At 41.0% G+C, this 25,915-nt stretch overlaps 1 protein-coding gene across 8 annotated transcripts in view; it reads left to right on the top strand.

The window, feature by feature from the left end:
* Positions 1 to 25,915, top strand: part of CLIP4 (CAP-Gly domain containing linker protein family member 4) — a 123,505-nt gene that overhangs the window by 27,986 nt on the left and 69,604 nt on the right. Inside the window, exons 1-2 of one of the 8 annotated variants that reach the window (XM_057742308.1) lie at positions 18,419 to 18,591; positions 25,595 to 25,742. In XM_057742308.1, coding sequence (XP_057598291.1) covers positions 25,610 to 25,742 — 133 coding nt within the window. In that variant the 5' untranslated portion in view covers positions 18,419 to 18,591; positions 25,595 to 25,609. The other 7 variants (XM_057742307.1, XM_057742300.1, XM_057742303.1 and 4 more) reach the window with 7 other exon arrangements.

Here is a 25,915-nt window from a genome sequence, read left to right as displayed (position 1 = left end):
ATGAGGGGTATGAGGGACACCTCAGCTTTAACTGAACACCTCCACTTTTCTCTGTTTAATATATTGGGCTTTCCTGTAAAATACCTTGTAAGGGGATTTAGTAAACATCTTTTGGGACTTAACTTGTGCCCAACTCTGGGCTGTCACAATCCCTGTGCTGTTTCATAGATGATTTCCAAGGTCCCTCTCGCTGCAGGCCCTCGGGGGTCTTCTCGTCCAGGGCGGGTTTGGCCCTGAGCTGGCAATGCTCAGACTGTAGAGCTTCTGGGGGCTGCCGTCCACCCTGCCCACCTACTGTGATCGAGCCTGTGGCAGGTTTCTCCCTTCTGGGGTCTGGGGTCTGCTGCCCTTCCTGGGGGCGCTGCTCAGGGACTGGGTTCTGGGAAGCGGGGCCTTGAGCCCCACCTTCCCAGTCTGCCTCCCCTGGGTCTCAGGGGCATCCATGGCCTGGGCTCTGCTGCCCGTGGCCTTGGTGGTCCTGTTGGCTGCTGGGACACTGACCTCACCGTGAGGCTGTGTGTGTGTGTGGGGGGGGTGGTGCCTGCCACTGGCCACTGGGCAGAGCTGCAGGTCTCCGGTCACGGTTGGTGGTGGAGCTCCTCCAGACTCTAACAAGCTTATCGTTAAGAATGTGGTTCTGCAACACTTTGGCCTTACCAGGAAACAAGGTATTTTCCTTCAGAGCAATAATGCAGAAGTCTGGTTGCCATCCCTTCCTTACAAGTGATCATTAGGGGAACCCAAATCTCAAACCCTGTAACATGAATTCTCCCTCCTCCCCACTGCCTCCCCCCCGGTCCAGATTTGTTGATCTGATTTCAGCTCAAATAGTACAGACATCAATCAGATTCTACAATATCTTCATGCTCTTCCAACTTTCTTAATGCAATAGTTATCACAATATTTTTAAAATTGAAACAAGATTTTATTGCTTTTCCTTGAAGGCAATTCATGCACATAAATAAAACTAAGGTAAAATATGAAAAATCTTATTGACTTAGAGATGATGATGACTATGATGGTGATATTTACTGTCACGAGTGAACTGGGCTCTGTTAGGACCACTACATACCTTCATTAATCATACCACATGTAGCTCAGGCTGCAAGGAGGAGCAGATCGTAAAGCTGAACACCCATCAATAGAATTTAACGTTATTATTAGTCAAGACCCCGCACAAGGAAGAGAGGAAAGATTAAACCAAGCCTAATTTTTCTGAGAGCTGGTCACTGAGGTGGTTGTAAAGAAGGCTGTGCCCTGAAAATTCCCTGATTCACTGGCTGAATGGAGTCCTTCCCTTTCTTCAATTCTGCCCTTTCTTCCATCCCCCAGGCCCAAGAAAAATCCCTAGCTCATTGCCTTTGACCTCTAGGTCTCAGTCTCTGTGCCTGTAACATGGGGAAGATAAGATGGTGCAGGGGAAGGGCTTCTGGCCTTGGAGTCAGAACACAGCACACAGGGGAGGAATTAATGGAGAATTCTTCCCAAACTGTTAGATCATTGCTCACATGTTGTCAGAAGGACCCAGGGAAAACTTGTTTTAACATTCGTATAAACTGTGGGACCACTTGCTGATTCCTAGTAGGGAAATAACAGCAGAATCTAATTTCTTGACTCATTGTGTACTTGTATATTTACTTTTAAACATATGTAACCTGGGCTTTGGAAGGATCTTGGTTGTTAGTTGTACCAACTTCTCAAAATAGACTCTTTAGTCTTGTTATTTTTGGTTTTGTGTATGTGTCACATTTGGGGAAAGGCTTCGGGTGATGATGTGAATTCGTGGTGGAATGTGGGTGAGAGCTGAGTCTCACAACTTCCCAGGGTTTGCAAAGCAAGAAGAGAGAGACTAGCTAAGAGTCTTTGTAACATCATAGCCAACTCTGCATTTTCCCTTATATTTAAATACTGTAACATTTTCTGAGAGTTCAACAAAGTTGCCCTTGGATTGAAGAGCAGATAGCAGATTCAGTTCCTTTTCTAACATTTAATCTATAAGAAGGGCTTGTCTGTGCTGACTAGGGGGTGGAATACCAACCCCCGCTTATAAATTTAACTGGGAAATTTCATTCCTGCTCACTCAGAACTTTATTGGATGCATTCCTTTTTACAAATTTAGGATTACCAAGACAAAAATAGCCTCCCCTCAAACTGCCAAGAATTTATAATACTGTTTAAGGGAGGTTAATTACCCAAGGCTGACTCTGAAGAACAACCAAGGCAGGTGCTGATTAAAATACCTGAACTCCATCAGCTGGAACTTTGATCTTGGACTTCTAGTCTCCAGAACTGTGAAAAAATAAATTTCTGTTGTTAAAGCCACCCAGTCTACGGTAGATTGTTACGGCAGCCTGAAAAGACTAAAAGAGATATTATTTTTAAAGAATGGCGTATTTTTATTTATCATAGAACCAATATGTTTAAACAGAAACTTGTATATGAATATTCAGAGCAGCACTACTCACTGTTCACCGTAGCACTATATCACTTAGATAAAGATGGGAAGAACTCAATTGTCCATCAGCTGATGAAGGGATAGACAAAAAGTGATATACGCATACAATGGAATTTTATTCAGCCATTAAAAGAGTCAAGTATTGATAAAGCTATAACATGGTTGAACCTTAAACATGCTAAGTGAAAGAAGCTAGATATAAAAGGTCACATGTGATTCCATTTACATGAAATAGCCAGAACCGGCAAATCCATAGAAACAGAAAGCAGATTAATGGTTGTCAGGGGCTGAGGTGATGGGAGAATGGGAGTGACTGCTTAATGGGTAAAGGGTTTCCTTTCGTGGTGATGAAAAGTTTCTGGAAATAGGTAGTAGTGATGTTGCATAACTTTGTGAAGGTAGTGAATCCTGAATAGTACACTTTAAAGTGGTCAAAACAGTAAATATTATGTGCATTTTATCACAATAAAAGAGAAATACATGCAAAGTAAACATGTAGAAAATACAGATAAGCTTAAAGGGAAACAAAAATGAGTCATTTATCTAGTCATTTATCTATCAATCATCTACCTATCTGTCATCTATCATCTATCTATAATCTATCTATATCTATCGATCTAATCTATCTATCTATCTATCTATCTATCTATCTATCTATCTATCTATCTATCATCTCTCTATCTATCATCTATCTATCCTGTTTCAATAAAGACAGGTTCTACTGTACCTACAATTTGGAACCTAGCTTATCTCTTACTATATCACAAATTCATATATGTATCATCAAATATGCTTTACAACATTTTTAATGGCTACACAATATTCCATCAAGTAGAACAATGATAGTTTCTTTGACCAGACTCTTATTATTAATCATTTAGGTTATTTCTATTTAAATAGTCTTGAAATGTCCTTGTAGATAAGTCTTTGCTCACATTTGTGATTATTTTCTCAGGATAAATTCTGAGATGTGGAATTGCTTGGGCAAAGAATGCAAATTAAAAAAAAATTAATTTACTTTATTTTTTTAGAACAGTTTTAAGTTTACCAAAAAATTGAGCAGAGTTCCCATGTCTTGCCCCTTCCCCACCCAGCTTCCTCTCTTGCTAGCCTCTCATTTTAGTGTGATACATTTGTCACAATTAATGAATCAATATTGATACATGATTATTAGCTGAATTCCATACTTTATTCAGATTTCCTTAGTTTTTACCTGATGTCATTTTTCTGTTTCAGGATCCTGTCCAGAACACTATATCACATTTAGTCATCACGACTTCGTAAGGCTCCACCTGGCTATGACAGTTTCTCAGACTTGCCTTGTTTTTGGTGACCTTGACAGTTTTGAGAAGTCCTGGTCACATTGTAGGATGTCCCTCAGTTGGGTTCTGTCTGATATTTTTCTCATAATTAGATTGGGGCTGTGGAGTTTTGAGAGGAAGATCACAGAGGCAACATGCCATTCTTATGATCATATCAAGTATGTACTGTCAACGTGATTTACGACTGTTGATGTTGACCTTGATGTTGATGATTATGATGTTGGTGTTGACCTGGCTGACACAGTGTGTGTTAGGTTGCTCAGCTGTAAAGTTATTCCCCCCAACTTTCTCTACTCTTTGGAAGTACTCTGAGCAGCCGCTTTGGGAGAAAGGAGTTATGCTTCCTCTGAATATAAATATTTTTAAGGTTTTTGGTACAAATTGTGAAATTATTCTCCAGAAATATTTTACAGTCTACATTCTCAGCAGCAGTGTGACTACATGTCTACTTTACTGCAAATTTGCCAGCATTGGATGTTATCCTTTAAAAAAAATCTGCTGATCTTAAAGAGGAAAAATAGCATCTCATTTTAATTACATTTATGAGTTTATTAAAGAGTTGGTGTATTTTAAAAATTATATACTTTGTTGGCAATTTGCATATTTTCTTTCAGGGATTACTTATGCATCTTGTTCATTTTTTTTAAAAATGAGGTGTTTATCTTTATTTAGTTAATTTTCAAAGTATTAACATTTTGACTGGTCATATAAGTTGCCATATTGCCAGTAGTTTGTTTTTTTTATTTCTTTTTGCCTTTTAATTTTGTTTATGGTATTTTTGGGGGTACAGGAGTTTTCATTTCACATGATCAACTCAGTCTTTTTCTTTATAATTTCTATCTTTGTTGTCATGTTTAGAAGTGTTAAATCTACACTTTGTGAAATATGGGGACAAATTCATATTCAGAAGTTAGTATTATTGTTGTTATTATTCTTAGGAAGTTATTTTTATAGTTGAATCCCTGTGAAATGGGAGGACATGGCTTGACTAGATTGAGCCTTGCCTCTGAAACAGCTAATAACAGACACATTGCAAGACAGATGACTGTAACTTATGGCCTCTCATAGGGATGTCTGGGACCAGTTTTAATATTTTAAAGAATTCTCAAAATGGAAGTGAACCGGCTGACAAATGATACTAAGTTCTTTGGGGCCTCAAAATGGCAAACCAATGGGATGACTTGAAAATGTGTATGTGAGCACTTAGTGAGAGATGAGCTTTGAGGCTTATGAGGATAAGAAGTGTGATTATTAAGTAAGGAGACTAATTTGATTACTGCCCTTCAGTAATTTACATATTTAAATAAGTAGTCAGAAGTGGGGAAATGGGGATTTGGGGTGGTGGAGTGCTGGGGCAGCCATAAACATGTATTTCAACAAGTAGCCATTTCCCCCAAAATATTTTTGAAACAATCTTGTTTAGAAATCTCTTCCGGTCAATTTTAGTCATGAAATAAAGTTAATCTAATTACTATTAGTTGTACCTTACAAGGTAAAATAGTAAATGGAAATAAACCAGACAATACTGTGGCAGACTGGGATGTGTCGTGTCAATGGATATGCTTTTCCCTTTCCTTATACACATCAGATTTCTTCAGTGCATCTCAAGGCCTCATCTGGAGGGTCCTGAGAGAAGAGGTGCTTGTACCCCTTTCCTGGACCACAGCTTGAGACTGGGGAGAGTACAAGCCAGCCAGGCTTGAGGAGAAGTGCCTCAGGTCATCTTGATGTGGCACAGTAGGAATGGTGGTGTGGCATATCTAGGTACAAGAGGATGGAAGTCTTGCCCGACCCAGTCTCCCACAAGTCAGAGGCATAAGAAGACACCTGCATTGTCCTGAAGGCTTCCATGTAGAGCAAATATAGCGAGAAAGCAAGAGAGCCAGGGCATTGGCCCAGAATAAGGTATGAAAACTAGTTGAGGATGGAGCTTTTTTTTTTAAAGGACTTTTATTGAGATATAATTGACGTACAATAAACTGCATATATTTAAAGCGTACAATTTGATATTTTTTTCTTATTAGTAATGTATATATGGCAATCCCACTCTCCTGATTCATCCCACCCCAACCTCCCACCTCCGGCTTTCCCCCCTTGGGGAGCTGTCTTCTTAATGGAGAGAACCAATGGGAACCTCCTTGTGTTCCACAGACCACCCAAGGGAACATGCAGCATCTGCTACACCCAGAGCCAGACAATACAGATTAAGACCAAGAAGTGGGCTCCTAGGGTAAGCCCTTGAGAGCTGAGATCAGTTCCAGGGGAGAGAAGGGGGCAGGGAGGATAAAAGAGAAGACATTTTCAACTTCATTGTGACTGACTTATGAACGTCAATTGCCTAAGAAGTGACTGAATTCAAATGAATTTATCTGAGAGTGACTAGATTAGATTTTCTCTGCTTTGAGGCAGAATGGAGGCTCAGGGCAGAAATTACACTCAATTACAGGAGAATAGAGAAAATTACATTTTTGCACCTTTGAGTGAGTGACTGTGAAATTTGTACTGGCTCCAATCATTACAGGCAGCCAGGTGTCATTTAAAATCTCAAGAATAGACCACAGAATCATTACGGGCTGCTCTTCCAAGTTATTGCCTATCCGTGGCTGCAGCGCAAAAAGTCAACACAATGTCTTATCATCAGAAATCGTGACAAAATCTATTCAAATTTCTGTTCAAAATGTTCTCTTTATACTAGAAAGCAGAGCTAACCCTTGTTGGTGAAACAGGTACATTTTTTGAAGTTCTGAGGAGGTTCAGTCCAGATTATAACCCTACGATTCTAAAAGGGGGAAGTATGAAATTACGGGTTGTTCTGAATATCTTCTGTTTGCCTCTTCTAGACCCAGTGCCAAGCTTTGGTGCCCTGGGGGGTGGGGGCGGGGGACGGAATGGGGGAAGGGTGCTAGGGCTCCCTTCTTCAAGAGGCACTGGCAGGATCTTGGAGTGGGGAGAAGAACGAGTCCGGGTATTGGTTCTCCCATCTCCAAAATCTCCCTTGCTCTGAAGTGAAGGGCCAGGCCCCATTAAGGGTTCTTCCTCCTCTGCCATTGCTGCTGGAGCCTAAGAGGTAGGTTAAGGGTCATAGCTAATGGCCTCTGGCCCTTTAAATCTGGTATCCGTAGCACCACAGGCAGTGTCATTATTGTGTATTCGCTGCCCATAGGGCAGGCTGGTGTCCTCAAAGGAGGACTCCACCCCCAGGGAGGCAAGTCAAAATCTGCCACCACCACCGGGGCTTTCTCTAATTGGGATCTGCATATGGGCCCAAGGGAGCCCATTATGAAAACACCTATTTCCATACACTCCCAACCAGCACCCGAAACAATTCACGCTCTTGCTGAGGAAGACCCATGAGAAATTGAGAAAATTTTCTGGGTGACATTGAGAAGACCGTGACACGATTTGGGTAAGTTTCATCATAAAATGAATCTTGTGCCCACCTAGGCCTCAAGTAAAATCTCATTTCTGCTTAGGCACAGGTGAGCATCCTGGACAAAGCATACGATTATTTGATTGTATTTAAAAAGTTTATTTATTTATTTTTGGCCACGCCTTGAGGCTTGTGGGATCTTAGTTTCCCAACCAGACGAGAGACTGAACCTGTGCCCCCTGCAAAGGAATCACAGAGTCCTAACCAGTGAACTGCCAGGGAATTCCCTGCATACTATTATTTTAGACAAATTAACCTGGGTTTCAGTAATTGGACATACACTATGAGGCAATTTAGACACGTTTTACAGAAATGCATCCTTTCCTACCTCATAGCATCAAAAAGGCAGAAAGTTAGTTCAGTGCTAAAAACCTGAATGGAGCATTAAAAATGCTTCACAATCCACCTTTTATTTTTTTCCTTTTTACAACTGATAAGCCAGTATCGACACATTATTTTTAACTAAAGTCCATAGTTTACATTAGAGTTCATTCTTTGTGTTGTACAGCCTATGAGTTTTCACAAATGCATAATGCTCTGTATTCACCATTATAATATCATAAAAAATAATTTCACTGCCCTTAAAAATCCCCATGCTTCATCTATTTGTCCTTTCTTCCCTCCCTCCCCAGCCCCTGGCAACCAATAATCTTTTTATTGTCGCCTGTTTTGTCTTTTCCAGAATGTCAAATAGTTGGACTCATATAGTATGTAGCTTTTTCAGACTGGCTTCTTTCACTTAACAATATATATTTAAGATTCGCCTAAGTCTTTTCATGGCTTAATAGCTCATTACATTTCATTGTTGAATATTATTCCATGTATAGATGTACCACAATTTGTTTATCCATTCACTCACTGAAGGGTGTCTTAGTTGTTTCCAATTCTTTCTCATTATGAATAAAGCTGCTATAAACATATATGTGCATGTTTTGTACGGACATATGTTTTCAAATCACTTGGGAAAGCACCTAGGAGTGAGAGTGCTGGATCGTGTGGTAAGACTATATTTACCTTTGTAAGAAACTGCCAAACTGTTTCAAAGTGGCTATACTATTTTTCAATCCCACCAGCAATGAATGAGAGTTCCAGTTGTTCCAAATTCTTGCCAGAATTTGGTATTGTCAGCGTTTAGGATTTTAGCCATTCTAATAGATTTGCAGTGGTATCTTGTTTTTATTTACAATTCCGTAAGAGATTACAATGTCGAACACCTTTTCATGTGCTTACTTGCCATCTGTATGTGTGTGTGTGTATGTATGTATATATATATATTTTGAGATTTATTATTTATTTATTTATTTATATATTTATTTATTTTTGGCTGCGTTGGGTCTTTGCTGCGCACAGGCTTTCTCTAGCTGTGGCAAGCAGGGACTACTCTTCATTGTGGTGCCTGGGCTTCTCATTGTGGTGGTTTCTCTTGTTGCAGAGCATAGGCTCTAGGCAAATGGGCTTTAGTAGTTGTGGCACATGGGCTTAGTTGCTCCTCTGCATGTGGGATCTTCCCGGACCAGGGATCAAACCCGTGTCCCCTGCATTGGCAGGCGGATTATTAACTGAGTTCCCCAGGCCCCAGTGCCTGGCTGCATTGAACTCAATCTCTGAAGGGCTCTGTCATTTCTGGTGGGAAGGAGAACCCTGTGGGGTCTCCGGAGAGGGGGGAAAGCAAGGAGGGAAATGCACGAATCCCGTAGCTTTAATCTCTTCTTACTACTAAAGGAAGAGCAAAGAGGGCATTAAATGCACCTCCCTCCCTTTCTTTCCCCCTGAGTTAACTTACCTCAAGAGGCCTCTCTAGAATTACACATAATCCCTTATTCAAGTCACCAATGATGACCCTGCAGGGATTCAAGAAGGTTTTCATAGTGAAAGTACACATTCACATTAGAATTTTAGTTACTGCCTTCTCCACAGACATTGCCTTCCTTCATAATATCTCTCTGCATCCAATTCTTTTCGTTCCCCATTCCTGCTGCCACCAGCTGAGTTCAGGTCACCACCTGACTATAAGGGTAGCCACATACTTGATCTCCTCGGCTATATAGTCCCTCTCATAGTGACTCGGGTTCAAAATATTGAATTCATTCTTTTCCCTAATAAAGTCTCATTCATTCTTTCTGCGAAGCATCTCTTGCTTTTGGTTCTCACCTTATCCCAGGACCCCAACACCTTACCTCTAACTCTGCTGTATGTTCTGGATCAAATCTAGGCTCTTTAGGCTGGGTCTCAAGGTGTTTGCTCTAAAACCTTACAGGACCATCACATCTATTGCTCCTGTCTTTGGTCCACTGCTGCTCATGTGTATCCCTCTACCTGGCATTTTTTCTTCCTTCTTCCTCGAAAGAACAAATTAATTTCTGCCTCCTCTATGTAGGGTTGCCATTTTAAGCAAATAAAATACCCAGATAGCCCGTTAAATTCAAATTTCGGATAAATAACAAATAATTTTTTAAAGTACAGTATATACTTATACTAAAAAATTACTTGTTTTTCTGAAATTCAAATTGAATTGGGCAATCTATATTTTATCTATCGACTCTACCACTATGGAACTTTTTCTTAACAATCCAATTATCTCTTATCCCACCTGTTTTTAGTTCCACAAACATCTAATTCAGTTTTTCATTATATGCTATCTTGTATTATTGATTGTATATACAGAATTAAAACATTGATAAATTATTCAATATTAGGCACTGTGCTTAGTTCTTTTTATACAATAGCTTATTGAATTCTTAGAAGAAATATGTGATACAGTAGGTACTACTCTGATACTCATTTTATAAATGAGGAATCTGAGTCTTTGAGAGGTTATTTTATTTGTTAAGGTCCCAAGGGTGGTTAAACTCGAACTTTCATTTGTCTGTAGGGTGAGCAACTTGTTCTGGTAACCCTGGCACTGTTCTGGCTTTAAAACTGAAAGTGCCACATCCCGGGAGCCCTCTCAGTTCCAGGCAAGCCCTAAATGTCTGATTTCAAAGCCTAGGATTCTAACCTGCTTCCCATTTTTTGGAGAATTTTAATTTTTCCTTCTCTCAGTTAGTCTTATAAGGTCCCTAAGGACAGGGCAGTATCTAATGGCATTTATTATACATAGAATTGTTTAGTGCATGCTTGACAAATGAGGACCAGGAATTCCCCTCACATGCCACACTTCTTTTCTTGGGCCTCTTTGGATGGCAGGAGCTGAGGACTGTGTGGACCAGTGTGCTTGGAGGTGCCCTGTCTCAGATGTATCAGAGATCTGAGCATGGCCAGTAGCCTTAGCAGCAGAGGCACACAACGTCCATTATGTCTCTGATCATTGCTTGCAAAGATGCTAGGCTATCGTTACTAGTAACAATGCCTCTAAACTGGTGAAATGCAGCTCCTTAGTAGGTGTGTGGTGTCTCACTTGACAAGCTGAACCTTGAGACTCCCTGCTTTGAATTCTGAGTTAGGGCATGGGTGAGGCTGGAGAAACAGAAACCACGGTGCCAAGAGGAGTGGAGTGTCATGTGGTGAGCAGCAGGCACCTCAGCACCTTATTGGCGGACAGCACCCAAGAGAGTCAAGTGGCTGGTGTGTGTTTTTTTTTTTTTTTTTGCTGGGACTGTGTTTTTGTGCAATGGGCAGATATCCAAAAGACTACTATATTATTACATTACTATGTAATAGACAAGTGGTTAAAGTGATGATATGTGGGTGTTACGGTTATGCTGCAAAGTAAAGTGGTTGATGAAATGTGATGGGAAAGGCAAAAAGAGTAGGTTTCCATCCCATAAGGGCATCTGTAAAACTTGTCTTAACTTCATTTTGAATGCAGGTCATTACTGAGCACATGTTAAATATGACAACTAAGCTGTCTGTGGAGAAATCATTTACAAAAATCATTTGCTATTTTAAAAAATCCATTGAAATTGAATTGATAAAGGCTAAGATTCTCAAGGTAACTATTTTTAGGTGCTAAATTTCACTTCGAAATGCTTGAATTTTAAAATATACTTTTGTTTCAGACTTTTTATTAAGAGAGTATACCAGATATGAGGCATAAAGTTAGGCGGGATTTCCATTTTGAAGAGTGCTGACAGATTCCTTCGTTTTTCCCTTGTTTGAAACTCTGTGGCTTTTCCTCATCCCAATAAGATTGTCTCTCAGCCTGTTAGTGTGACATTGGAAACCAGTCTTGGTCTAGCCCCAACCTGCCTTCCCAGCTCATCTCCAACCACGAGGCATCATAGACTCTACTCCAGCTAGATTCTTTACTAACCTCCAAGTTTACATTTAGTTTTTCTGCCTCCAAGCCTTTCTCTTGCAAAGTGTCATGGTTAAATATTTACTCTCTTGCACTAGACTGCCTTGGTTCAAATCCTGCCTCTGCTACTAACTACGTGATCTTGGGCAAGTTACCTAACTACTCAATGCCTTGATTTCTCCAACTAGAAAATGAAACTAAAATGATATTTCTCCTTCAGGGGTACAATAATTCATGATAGTGCTTAGAATAACGTTCAGCATACACTAAGCATTTGGTCAATGCTAGCTCCTCATTTATATCACTGGCTCTCATTGTCCTCCCGACTTCGCTCAAAATATCTCTCTTCCTTGTGAAGTAAGTCAGACAGAGAAAGACAAATATCATATGATATCACTTATATGTGGAATCTTAAAAAAAGGGTACAAATGAACGTATCTACAAAACAGAGTTACTGATGTAGAAAACAAACTTATGGTTACCAGGGGGTAAGAGGGGAGGAAGGATAAATTGGGAGATTGAGATCAACATATACACACTACTATATATAAAACAGATAACTAATAAGGACCTACTGTATAGCATAGGGAACTCTACTCAATACTCTGTAATGGCCTACATGGGAAAGGAATCTAAAAAAGAGTGGATATATGTGTATGTATAACTGATTCACTTTGCTGTACACCTGAAACTAACACAACATTGCAAATCAACTATACTCCAATAAAAATTTTAAGAAATATATAGATATATCTCTTCTTTGAAGCTTTTCCAGACCACCTCATCCTGCATTGTGCTCTCTCTGGGGAAATCCCTTGTCCACTGACACTGTTTCTTTGGCAGGCGGTTGATATTCTTTTCTCGTGCTTGTGTCTTATGACCACATGCTAAGAGTTTTCAACCAGTTATTTTTTGAGCACTCACTCTGCATCAGGCCTTGTGCTCATGGCATCACGTGGAGGCAAGCATACTTTATCTCATTTTACAAAGAAGCAAACTAAGGCTCAGAGAGGTTAAGTAATTTGCTAGGGTTCCAAAGGTAGGGACTGAATCCAGGTTGCTCACTCTCCCTCCTTTACTGCAAAACAAGGAGTGAATCTTATGCTGTGGTAGCCTCCATACTGCCCTTCAGGTAGGAGGCACTCAGTGTATTTTTCTGGTGACTTAATGGACCAATATGCTATTTGGTTGCCTTTAAGTAGCACATTGTGGTGTGATTATCTTGATAATGATAAAGATGTTGATGATATCTTTTGATGGGTTTTGAAAAGATAAACTATAACTTCTTCTTGGGTTGAACCCCACGTGAATCTAAAAAAGCAATTTACATTTATTTTTACTTTAATTGCTCCCTGCTGGTGCAAACGTGGTTTGATATGGAATGTCAGAACTGATCTTATTATCAATGCTGTTTTTGTCACAACGGAGACTTTCTCATGACTCAGTACCAGCTAATTGGTCTGTCAATGGCTTTCTTTGTTAGGTGAGTCATTTGATCCGTTGTCGACAAGGTGCAAGCTGCTCTCTACCTACTCTCAGGAAGCTCCAGTGGGCCTGACATTCTTTCAACCCCTAATCAAGATGCTATTAAAGCAGCTGATGATTTACAGTGAACAGGGATGAAACTGTATTTGTTTTGTAAACAGCTGCTAGAAAGACAGCTTGATGTGGCTTTATCGGTGTTTGAATGCCTCCCACTTTAGAATGCATGCATGCATGTGAGACAAAGGCAACTTCTGTGATTTCTAAATTCCTTAGACATAATAATCTATCTTTACTGAGGCTGAAATCTTAAAGAACCAGTCCCATTCAATCTACAAATATTTATTAAATTTTTACTATGTGCCAGATACTGTTCTAGGTACTGACGATATAGCAGTGACAGAAACAGACTAAAACTTCTGCCCTCCTGGGGCTTCTTTTTTTTAAACTTTTTATTGGGAAAAAATTTTCAACTTTATACTGAAAGAGAAGGAATAATTTTCCCAGTATTCAGCTGTAATAATTATCAATATTTTGTCATTCTCTTTTCATCTATCCCTCCCATCACATACTTTTTTTTTTTAATGGAGCATATTAAAGCAAGTCCCAGACATTAAACATTCTATCATAAATACTTTAGGGTGAATCTCTAACAGATAAGGATTTTTTAAAAATAAAAACAAAATTGTGTCATTATCATACCTAACACAGTCAAGAAAAATTTCTTGATATCATTAATATCCAATTTAGACTAAATTTCCCCCAATTGTCTCAAAAGTTGCTTTTTTTTTACCTTTCTTTGTTTGAATCCAGATCCAAACAAGGTGCGCCTATGACAGGTTGTGGAGATAGCTCTTTATGTCTCTTTTGATTTGTACCAGTTCCCCTTAGCTATTTTTTGGAATTGGTTATTCACCCTGTAGACGGTCCCACATTTTGGATTGGGCTGACTGCATCCCTCTGGTGTTGTCTGTGATATTCCTTTATGCCTCACAATTTCTATAGAATGATAGCTATCGCTGGAGGTTTAATTAGAGTTAGTTTCAAAGGGGGTGGTATTGGAACTAACATTCTAGTGGAAACTGGCCTGATGCTGATTTTGTATGCTAGAGATGTTTCTGGAGGTGTCTTGGTGGCCAAAAATTTGGTGACCAGTGTGAAAAACTGAGCTCTTATACCACAGCGGCAGTTTTGACCCTGATGCTATGAGAAATTCCTTTTGTTCCTTTTTCTTTCTTGTTGAACTGTAAAGAAGACTCTTAAAAGTGGTTGTGTCACGTGATGTTTGTGAGTGGTGCCAACTGGAGGGTCCCGGAAGTGGTGCCCCACACAGGAACAAGGTGGTTTTGAAAAAGTCATTTCTTACTGTCTTCTTGGAAAGCAGGCTCACAAAAGAGAGAATACATTTACAGAATAGCCTGACTCTAAATGAGGTCTGTTGAATTAGAATACTTGAGGGATTCTTTAGGGTTTAGGTATTTTCTGAAAGATATCCAGGTGATTTGAATGTGTGACCAGGCATGAGAACCACAGATTCAAATAATAAGGCGTGTGAGGTCTTCAGTTTATGGTCCGTGTCAGCAGGCAGTACCCACCTGCAGTCCTGAAAAAGAAAAGGAGATAGGTCAGGGGAAGACAAGCCCAAGAAGCATCAGTGGGAAGTTCCTGGGATCTCTAGTGGCTATTGATCTGTACGGATTTCAGTGGTATTGATAAAATTTCTTCATTAATAAATTGTCATGAACTTTTTTTTTTTTTTTTAAGAATGAGGCAGGGGACCTTGGTTTGTGCAATCCAGAAATATGAAACAAGGATGATTCTATGAGCCAACAGAAGAGTAGAGTTGCCATTTACTAACATGGGAAGATTATGGGGAAGGGTTCTATTTTGAACCTGTTATGCTTGAAATGCCTATTAATTAACAGATGTCTGTTAATCTAGAGCATATTCTAGATGAGATGTTGAGTAGGCAATTGAATATATGTCTGAAGTTCAGGGCTGGAGAAAGATATTTTGGAATCATGAAAATAGAGATGGTATTTAAAGCCATGGACTGGATGAGATCCACTAGCAATGAGAAACTGGCTTCCTGGAAGCCAGGTGAAGAAGATTCCTACAGGACCCTTGTAAGGGTTTATCTACAAAGGTGACTGCTGGGTTATAAAGAATGCTGATTTTTTTTTTTTTTACTAAATATTACCAGATTGCTCTACAGAATGTATTTAGAATTTGAAATTCCAATCAGCAGTGCATGAGGATTCCCATTCCCCCATATCTTTGCCAGTATTGGGGATTATTTTTTTTTTTATAAATTTATTTATTTATTGGGTGCATTGGGTTTTCATTGCTGCATGCGGGCTTTCTCTAGTTGCAGTGAGAGGGGGCTACTCTTTGTTGCGATGCACAGGTTTCTCAGTGAGGTGACTTCTCTTGTTGTGGAGCATGGGCTCCATGCTCGCAGGCTTCAGTAGTTGCAGCACTTGGGCCCTAGAGTGCTCGGGCTTCAGTAGTTGTGGCATGCAGGCTCAGTAGTTGTGGCACATAGGCTTTGCTGCTCTGCTGCATGTGGGATCTTCCCAGCCCAGGAATTGAACCTGTGCCCCTTTCATTGGCAGGTAGATTCTGAACCACTGTGCCACCAAGGAAGTCCCTACTTATATATTTTTAGATATGAATTCCTAACTGCTTTTGAATATTTATCTTCTCCCCGTTTGTCAGCTGTCTATTAACTTTTTCCATGGTATTCTTCCTTGAAGAGAAACCTCCATCGTGTTATAGTCAAATCTCCTAGTGTTTTGTTTTAAGGGTTGTGCTTTTGCAGTCTTGTTATATAAGTAAATCCCTACCCCACATACATATTTTCTCCTACACTTCTCCTACATTCTACCAACTTTTCTTTTTTTTTTCTTTAATTTTTTTAAATTTTTTAAAATTTTATTTATTTATTTATTATTTTTTTGGGGGTACACCAAGTTCAATCATCTGTTTTTATATATATATCCCCGTATTCCCTCCCTCCCTTGACTCCCCCCCCACCCTCCCTCGAGTCCCCCCCACCCTCCCCGTCCCAGTCCTCTAAGGCATCTTCCATCCTCGAGTTGAACTCCCTTTGTTATACAACAACTTCCCACTGGCTATCTATTTTACAGTTGGTAGTATATATATGTCTGTGCGACTCTCTCGCTTCGTCTCAGCTTCCCCTTCACCCCCCGGCCTACCAACTTTTCAAATGTAGGTCTTTAATCAATCTGGAGTTCACTTTGAATATGGTAGACATGGGGCATTTAACTCTATTTTTTTCTTCTTAAACTAAGCTAGTTTCCCCCCAACCATCTTCTAAATAGTTTATATTTTTTCTCATTGATATGCAGCCCCATATTTACATATATTGAGTTCCCAGGGGTCTGCTTCTGAGTGTTCTATTCTGTGTGGCTGTTCTATTTGTTCCTGTACTAGTAGCATACTATTTTTATCACTGTGTAGTAATGACATAATATCTGGCATGGTAGGTTTCCTCTCTCTGCTCTTGTTTTTCAAAATTGATTTTTAACTATTTAAAATTTGATTTTTACTTATATATTTTGTACCTTTATTGAAGTTCCTTAAAATTTGAGTTCCTGCTGGAATTTTGGTTGGTATAACATTGAGTTTAGAGATTAAATGGACATTTTTACATTGTAAAGTCATCCTGTCCATAGTATATCTTCATTTATTCAATCTTCTTTTATGTCCTCAAATAGAACTTTAAAATTTTCTCCATAAAGTTCTTTCAAGTTGCCAAGTTAATTCTCAAATATTATGCTTTAAAGTTTTATTGATATTGTGAATGGCCTCTTACGATCTATTATATTTCCTGGGTGCTTACTGCTAAAGTAGAGGAAACTACTGATTTTTAGAAACTGATCTTGTTTCTGGCAACCTTGTAGTACTCGCCTATAACTTCTAATAGTTGATTCTGTTGGGTTTTTTTTGCTGATGATCATATCATGTGCAAACATAATAGGACGATTTAGGGCTTCTACCCAGTGCTCTGATATTCTACATTTAACTATCTCTGCTAATCCGGCTCCAATCTGGCACCCCAGTTCTAACAGCTGGATCTCTCTTGTACACTCACATTCTGGAAACAAGCCCTTGCCTTCTTCCCTTGTGAATCATATCCTGCCCAATATCTCAGTCCATGTACCAGCAGTAACATTGTCTTCTTTTGATTTTTTCCCCCTAAACCTTTTCTCGTGGATTGCAGTCCTGTTAGCCACTGACAGGCCTTCCTGAGGTTGACTTTCTGATTGACTACCTGAATTTCTCAACGACCCCTGCTGCTCAATGCAGCATTTCTGTGTTCTGAATGCCCCAAAGTACACCTGTGTAGATAACACAAAATAGCGGATCAACAGAGGTCTTCACGTTAGACAGACTTGGATTTGAATCCTATTTCTGTCTCAGGATACAGAGAGGAAGTTCCACAGCCTCCTGGAGTCTGATTATTCATTGGTAAAGTGAAGGCAAGTAAGATCCCATAGGTAGGAATCAAATTGTGGTCAGTCAGTAAGGCCCCCTTCTCCACACTGATGCTGACCACGGATGCTGGTCACCTCCTGGGACCGTAGTTTATTGCTACATTGTTCAGGAACCTTGTTGTGCCTTCAGATACAACTGAATCTCAGCAGCTACAGCTGGACAATTTCCCCAGGTGCCTTCCCACCCCAGTGAATGTTTCATGTTCCAAGTTCTGGCCCCATATCATTATGCACTTCAACTCTTGGTCCAAGGATTGTAAAACCCATGGGGTGTTGCAAGAGGTGTAACTCCAGTGAATGCTTGCATTCTTGATGATGGTCTAAGGAGTAACTTCAGTTTTTTTGAGTAAAGGCAACCACATCAATGGGAGATTCTCTCTCTAAAGGCTTGGTATCCTGGGAATTTGCCAAGGTACTGTGTGATGTTTGGGTGTAGCAGAAAAAGCTAGTGGCCTGGCTGGTTCTAACAGAGACTTTCATTATAGTGAAGAACAACTCAGCCAGCCACACCCTGTCACCCACTAATAATGGTATCTCAGAGGGGTAATTTAAATCAGGAATAAAGTGAATGTATATGTGGAAGTCTGCCAATAGCAACTTCTGTTACATATAGATCTTTATGAGTTTCTGTGGCTTACAGACAATAGGGCTTATTTACAGTTGCTTAAAGCCAGTCAAGGGCAGATTACTTTCCTTCTCTTAACCAGTTAAAAAGGTGGGTGGGGTCAGATGAGAACTGGGTGTGATGAGAGCACAGAGAGGGAGGTGGAACCCCCAAAGGGAGGACCAAGCATCTGTGTCACATTATTATCCCTGGGAGTGCATAAGGTGCTGCCGAACCTGCAGGGACAGAGAAACTGGCAGCTGACCAGGAACTGTGGGATGGTCTTGGTGTTTAAATATTGCATAAGTGCTATGAATTTTAGCTGACAGTATGTTCCACCCGATTCAACAATGTGATGTGACTGTTGCAAACGAGTATTTCGATATTTTGAGCTATGCTAATAGAAGCATAGGACCAAGAAAGAGGTGGCAGTCTCTCTCCTCTCTGCACTCAACTGGACACCCCATTCATTCCTCAGCGTCACATTTAAGACAGCTCTAGACAAGCAGGGATGCACCATAAAGAGTCTCTTAAAATGCTGGTGAGTGGGATCTTAAGCTTGTCGTATAAGGAGCAGCCTAAAGGACTGAGAATGCGTGTCCTGGATTCCTTGGAGTTGGACATGATCTGGAGTCTCCAGGGTAGAAACAGAACCCAATAAGGAGGAGATGAAGGGAATGGTATTTTAGCTACCAAGGTAGGAAGAACTTTTCAACAAGGCTGGTCAAAGGTAAAATGGCTGCTTTCAAAGCAAGTGAATTCCTGCTTCCTGGAGGTGCTCAACTATGGCTGCTTAGTGGGAGGATATTCTAAAGGGGACTCAAGCATCTGGGGACGGGGGAGGGGGAGCTTTTCTAGTGTCTCGAATCAATTATTCTAACAGGAAAAGATGCTCCGGAGTGCCTGAGCGCTTACCTCTGCTCTTGAAGAGTTGTGGTAGACATGAATTCATTCAGCATTTGCCAGGCACTGCGTTTGGTGGACGTGGAAGTATAGTGTAGTGGTTAGTGTAGTGGTTGGTATATCAGAGCCAGAACAAAAAGGCCTCAGAGAGAGTTGTTACTGTGTAACACTGTTGGCTCAGTGTTCCAAACTTCAGTCATGGGGAAACAATGGACTCATTAAGTTCTTTCATTAAGCAGACTCATTAAGTGTCAAGTGACACCTTTCCTTCCACGGGCTGCAGAAGCAGGATTTCAGCATTCATCACCACTTTCTGGTTCTGGGGGGATGAAGGGGACCAGGAGAGAAGGGGGTGAGAAGGGAGCAAAGCAGGTGGGAAAATAAATTCCTGGGAGGACTACTCTTGCATCCTCTTCTGCCTCTACACTGACACCCTTGGGTGTAATTATTCAACTTGGGTATAGCCTTGACTAGGCTTTTTACAGCAAGACCTGCAAACCGATAACTGACCAGTGGCCCTATTCTGGGCCGTGCACGGGGCCAGACACTGGGGAGCCCCAAAAGGGCAAGACGTGGCGCCTGCCCATAAGAAGACGTGGGAGCGCTTCCAGCCCAGGGATGTGACACAGGAGGCCAGTCACATTGGTCTAGCGAAGGGCTTTGATGGGGCTGCTTCCCCAGGCATGGCCTAGGGCCTGGCGGGGTTCCGCCGAGAGCCTGCCTCGGCTGCGGTGGAAATATCACAGTGGCGCCCCATCCTCGCAAGGTTAACGCATGAAGCCCACCAGACCTTCCTTAACTCGAGCCTCAACCTTCGATCTGCCAACGGGCTGCGGGGGTGCACACAGGAGGCGGCGAGCGCAGGCGCGCGCTCGCCTCCCGTCTCCCTTCGCCGGCGCGTGCGCGGGGCCGAGGCCGGTGCCGGGGCCTGCGCGCCGCCGGGCCGCCTGCACTGCGCGCGCGCCCGCGCTCCGACCCCGCGTGGGGCCCGGCTCCGGCGCGCGCGGCGCGGAGGCGGCAGGCGGGAGGGGCCGGACGAGGTCGGGAAGCGGCGCGGAGGGAGGCCCGGCGGCCGGCTACCGGAGACAGGCGCCGGGCGGAGAAGCGCGCCCCTTGGCCTTCTCTCTGCGCCCCGCGTTCCCCCTCGGCCGCCCGGAGAGGACCGGAGGAGGCAGGTGGGGCGGAGGGCGCGGGCGCTCCGGGCCGGGCGGGCGGGGGCGCGGGGGCCCGAGGGCCGGTTGGCGGTTCGGGGAGGGCGGCGCGGGGGCGCTGGGAGCCCCGCGGTCGCCTGCAGGGAGCGCCGGTGTCGCCGGCTCCTGGAGGCCTCCCCGGGGCGGGGGCGGGGTTAGCGCGGCCCGCAGGCGGGGACGCTGGTTTCTGGTTTCCTCGCCGCCGGTTTAACTTCAGGATGAGATGCCGCCAGGTGTGTGGGACGGGCCGGCCCCCGCCCCGCCGCCCCGCCGGCCCAACCTTGACCGCCCCGGCGCCCTTGGGAGAGCCTGTCGCGCTCAGTGATGTGCAGCGTGCTGTGCCCGGCCCTTCGTGGTTTTCCTAAAAGGGGCCTCTTCACGTGTCTCATGTCTCTCCTTGCTTATTAAACTGTTTGAGAAAGCTTTTGCCGATGAGAATTCACAGCCAAGCCAGATGACTCTGCTTCCAGTCGTTGGGTACCCTGAGATTCCTTAATTCTAAATCATGGGAAGGGAAGTTGGGGGAAACACTTGCGCTGAGACTGCTAAACCGAGACGCGAGTTAGACCTCATCCTTGGGGGTTAGATTGATGGGTTTATAATGTCAGCTTTCTTTTGAATTAGATGTCAGGTTGTTCATTAATCCAGAGACTATGTAGGCAATTTGGATTTAAACTCTGAGACAATGTTTTGATATGCATCAGAGGAGGATATTCTCATGGGACGATAACTTGCTGTATGTTCCCAGCCAGACTGTGCTTCACATTGTAGCAATGTCATAGTATAAATTGGTGCCTTTTAAATATTGCAGTGAAGAAACGCCCTCCTTCTTTGAAACATCCGCCGCATACTTTAATTGTATTTCACTTTCTCATTGACATTTGTCATTTATGTATCTTCTGCCCAATTTAAAGTCATCTAAATGGCAGAAGATCATGTGGTTCAGGACATGTGGCAACTGTGCGGAGAAAGCAGATCATTGAAATTGGCAGAAGTCTAGCTTTCTACACTTGTATGATGCAAAGCCATCCTGGTTCCATCCTATTTTGCTAACATAAATAGGCATTTAAAAATACGCTCGATATGGACTACCTGGGCTGTAAGACAGAATCTTGAAATAGAATGAATATGTTTATTTCTTTTATAGAAGATTTGGCACATGCTATATTCTTTGTAGGATTTATTTCAGACGTTTCAGATTTACCAGAAACAGTTCCATCAGCAGGGCTTTGAGAAAAATGGTATTTGTATGATGTCTTTTATGGCTTATGACAACTGCAATTTTGAAACATACTAGTGATCTTCATATTATAGAATCAATGCTTTATCCCAGTGTAAATCTGTGAGCATCTGGTTATTTTAAGCTTACTGTTCCCTTGTTAATTATGTATAATTAAGTATACTGCCATGGGCTTGCTTAGGTTCTTAGCCTTTGTTTCTTGTTGTTTCAAGCATTTGTATATTGTTTTCTCGTCTAGAGTTTGATTCAGTAGAACTTTCTGTGATGAGTGGAGTGTTCCTTCTTCAGTGTTGAATGTGGTAGCCATTAGACACACGTGGCTTTTGAGCAGTTATATGGGGCTAGAGCAGTGGAGGAGCAATGTTTAAATAGCCACGTGTGGCTGGTGGCTGCCTGGTTGGGCACTGCAGCTTTAGATTATTCTCTCAGGAAGCTTTTATGGCCCCCTTGAATCCAGCTCTTTCTTTCTTTCTTTCTTCCTTCCTTCCTTTCTTTCTTTCTTTCTTTCTTTCTTTCTTTCTTTCTTTCTTTCAGTTTATTTTATTTTATTTTATTTTTTTTATTGAGGTATAGTTGTTTTACAGTGTTGTGTTAGTTTCTACTGTACAGTGAAGTGGAGTTACCTGTGCTATACAGCAGATTCTTATGTTATCTAGTTTATACATATTAGTGTATATATGTCAATCCCAGTATCCCAATTCATCCCCCCACCCCCGCTTTCTCCCCCCGCACTTATGTCAGTTGTACAGTAATTACAGCTTTCTTGTAGGCATTCTGCTCTTGATTGTAGTCTACTTGAGGGCAAGGGCATATCTATTTTCTTTACCTTTGCTGTGCCAGTCTAAGACTTGGAAAGAAACACTTGATAAATATTTGTTGAATGACTGAACTTCTTGGGGGCAGCTATCTTTTATATTCTCTCTAGGCCCTAGAGCCAGCTAAGTATCAAATATTGTACATACCTGCTTAGTGATTAAACAGATTTCATGTAGGTAACAAATAAATGGGTTATAGGAGATATGTTTAAAATGCTTATTTTGGTTAGATTATGTTCTTCTAGTATCTCGTGAAAATAAACACTCATGACAGAATACTGTATGAAATTGAGTGAAAGGGCCTCATGGTTCCAACTCTTGTGGATGCAGCTTGGATCTCCTGATAGTTGAGTAGCTCAAGGATGCTGCCCTTGAACCATATCCCAAATAAATCTGAGGCAGTATCTTACCTCAGTGTGGTTCCTTAGTGAGGCCCTAATAGCCCTGAACCACTCTGAAGAAGTCATTGGATGTCTCCACTCACCACCATTCTGTGTTAGAGCATTGACCAGGTATCTCTGAAAAAAATACAAAATATTAGAGCCATGTTACAAGTTGCATTTACTCAGCGCTGATTTGGGGTGATAGAATTCCTATGTAAATCAAAGTTTGGGGAATTTGATTCTTGTTATTGCATCTGTTATGAACACAGTTAATTAGGGCCAACCTTTTCTCTTGGGTTACTTTACATAACCCATTAACCATGGTAGGATTTGAAATGAAAGTATATACTCAATCCAGCTGAGCACATCTCTAGGGTTTGACCAAGATTCCCAGATCCTTAGATTCAGAAATCACTTTTAGGAAACGATTCTAAAACTATACAGAATTTTGTAGAGGTGTATAGTTTTCTTAAGTGGGACAGAAGGTAGAAAAGGTAGAATGTTGGGCTTTTCATGAAAGAAAGGGAATGGGACCAGGGGAAAATGCAATGAAGATACAAGATACAAAGAATGTTCACTACATTGTTCAGGTATTGTAGTAGCTTCTGTGGGTTTGACATATCTAACATGTAAAATGAAGTTGATTACATCTTGTTGAATGACTCATCTTTTCCCCTTGAATCTAGGATTTGAATATTTATTAAATGTGTATAAGATGCTAATCTAGCTCCTGTGGCAAGTGATAGTTGTGTAAGATACATTTCCTATCTTTAAGGATCTCAAGTCTACAAAAAAATGAAAGGTACACTCTGAAGATCCTTAAAAAATATTTTTGAATGGGAAACCCCACTCTTTGAAAGGGAGATTTTGAAAGGTGGCTTCCTCTTAACCAACTCAGAAAGAAAACCATTTAATCATTTTGCTGGAGAGTTAAAAACATGGTTGAGTCCCAAAGTGTGATTGTAGTCAGATTAATCTTCCTAAAACAGCTTGAATCAGGACAGTCTCCTTTTTAAAAAATCAGTGGTTTCCCAGTGCTCATGGAATTAAGTGATTTGGTGTTTGATCAGGTATATAGAGAATTACTTAGGAAAGTCCTAAAAAACCATGACAGCCGTACCTCTTACTAGATGTGCCCAAGTTCCAGCCTGCTGTTCTTTTGATGGGCTTCCCTTTTAAATTTATGGCCCTGTTTCTGCCTACTCATCTTCCGAGACTCATCTCAGGTGATGCTTTTTTCACAGCACCATTTCTGATTTTCAGGAGCTCCCATAGCAAATGTTCCTTGTACTTAGGTAATGGAACATACTTCACTCAGTTTTATCCTCTGTAGTTATTAGTACTATTTTATTCACCCTAGCAGATTGTAAGCTACCTAACCAGCATGGACCATCTGTTACCCATTCTTGTATTCTCTAAAACATCTAGAATTGTGTAGTGCCTTGTACATATTAATATTTATTAAATTTTATTTCTGTTCCTTGACTTCAAAGGATACTTCATACCCAGCATAGGCTATTTTGCTCAAATTTATTGCCAAGTAATTTGTAAAGGCCAACAAGTAGAAATCCTGACTGACTTTTAATACTGAGAAGCTGTAGTATTGAAGGAGGGCTGTCTGTGGTAGGCGCTACTTTTTGGAATTATTAGTATTTGAGGAACTTCACCATGCTGAATGGCAATACTTTTTCCTGTTTATGTGGCCAAGTTAATGTCAAAGTGATTCAGAATATTTGGTGGCAGGTAATTTTAGCATCCAAGAATAACTTTAACAAAGTAACACTGGATTAAGTTATTTAATACATAATATCCATGTCCATGTAAACGTACCTCATGAGAAAAAAGAAATTGTCTTACTCTTTACCGGTTTCTGCTAGTATTCAGAAAACATATAAATCCAATTGGAAACAAACCACTTAGCTCAGAAAAGTGACTGTTTCCTTGGAGCAGAGTGGAGATGGCAGGAAAGCATGATAGGAAAAGGTGATAGATGTAGAGTTGGTTAACCAAGTGTAATAGAGCACACCTTGAGTAATATCCAGCATGGCATCTGCTAGAGTAAGCTACCAGTTAACCACCTTTGCTTATTTTATTCTTTCTACTGAAATCTAAAATCATTTTTATTTAGTTTTGTAGTATAGTTTTCTGCTTATATTTTAAACAGATATAGAGATTCATCATATTTCAGACTTCAAAGATTTGGTGTAGAAGAAACTGGGAGGTTTTTAGCTTCATAGTTCAGTTTTACTAACATTTTCTCTGCATTCTATGTCATCTCTATGTGGGCCAGGGTGCAGCAGCTGTCTAATTTAGAGAAATTTATTCTGAGTGCTCATGTTTCCTGGGAAAGAGAGGTAATATGAGTGATGTGGTTTGAAAGGCATGGCCTTCCGTCTTCTGCTGGGATGAACTAAACAGATCTTCTACATTGTTAAGTGAAACAATGCCAGTAAGCTCCTAGATTTGGAATTGTGCGAGTGATGTCGTCAATTTTCAATGAAGTTTTCTGGGATGTTGGGAAATAATGAGGATATTTTAAACTAGATTAGTTTTCATGTGATGAGCAGATGGCATGAGTTATTGGATGACGTGTTAGAACCTGTGTCAGATCCCATGAGGAGTTAGAGATGCATCTACAGGGGATAATATCTCCTTGTTTGTTACTGCGAGTAAAGAGAACATCACCCATTTAGATTAGCTCAGCGTTTAAAAAAAATGTTTTCACGTAATACTGGGAAATATATAGTAGTATTTTATTACTCCCGAGCTTTGTCTAAAAAGATTACATATGCTGTTGACCCTGAGAGACAGTGTTGAGCAGTATATATTCTTTGACAACACTTTGCTTAAAGGAAGTTTTTTCCCTTCTCTCTAAAAGAGATTTTTGAAGGTTGAAGTTAAAAATGCCAGTAGGTTAGATAGTAAAAAAAAATAGGCTTTTTGTGATTGGAGGCAATTATTCTAAGTTGCATACAAATATAATAGATATGCTTTTCCCCTCCTCTCATTAAAGGTGGCTTTCTAGAAGATGACCATAGAGGACCTTCCAGATTTTCCATTAGAAGGAAATTCTTTGATTGGAAGATACCCATTTTTATTTCAAAGCTCTGATACGCCAGTTATCTTTTCCATTTCTGCAGCACCAATGCCTTCAGACTGTGGTAAGTTAAGCAGCTGTGTTTATTTTCTGTGAACTGGTAACTTGACTTCTGTCCTATACCCTTTTTGTACTTCTAATTTTTCCTAAAACCATTTGTTGTGGTTTTCATAAAATTGCTAAAGTTTTCTTTTTTCAGAAATAACAATTGTTTATTGCTTTTTCTGCCTCTTAAGC

The sequence above is a fragment of the Hippopotamus amphibius genome, chromosome 7, assembly GCF_030028045.1.
Source record: "Hippopotamus amphibius kiboko isolate mHipAmp2 chromosome 7, mHipAmp2.hap2, whole genome shotgun sequence".
NCBI classification, from domain to species: domain Eukaryota; kingdom Metazoa; phylum Chordata; class Mammalia; order Artiodactyla; family Hippopotamidae; genus Hippopotamus; species Hippopotamus amphibius.
The sequence above is the reverse complement of the archived record's forward strand: the minus strand, read 5'-3'. Positions and strand labels throughout refer to the sequence as shown.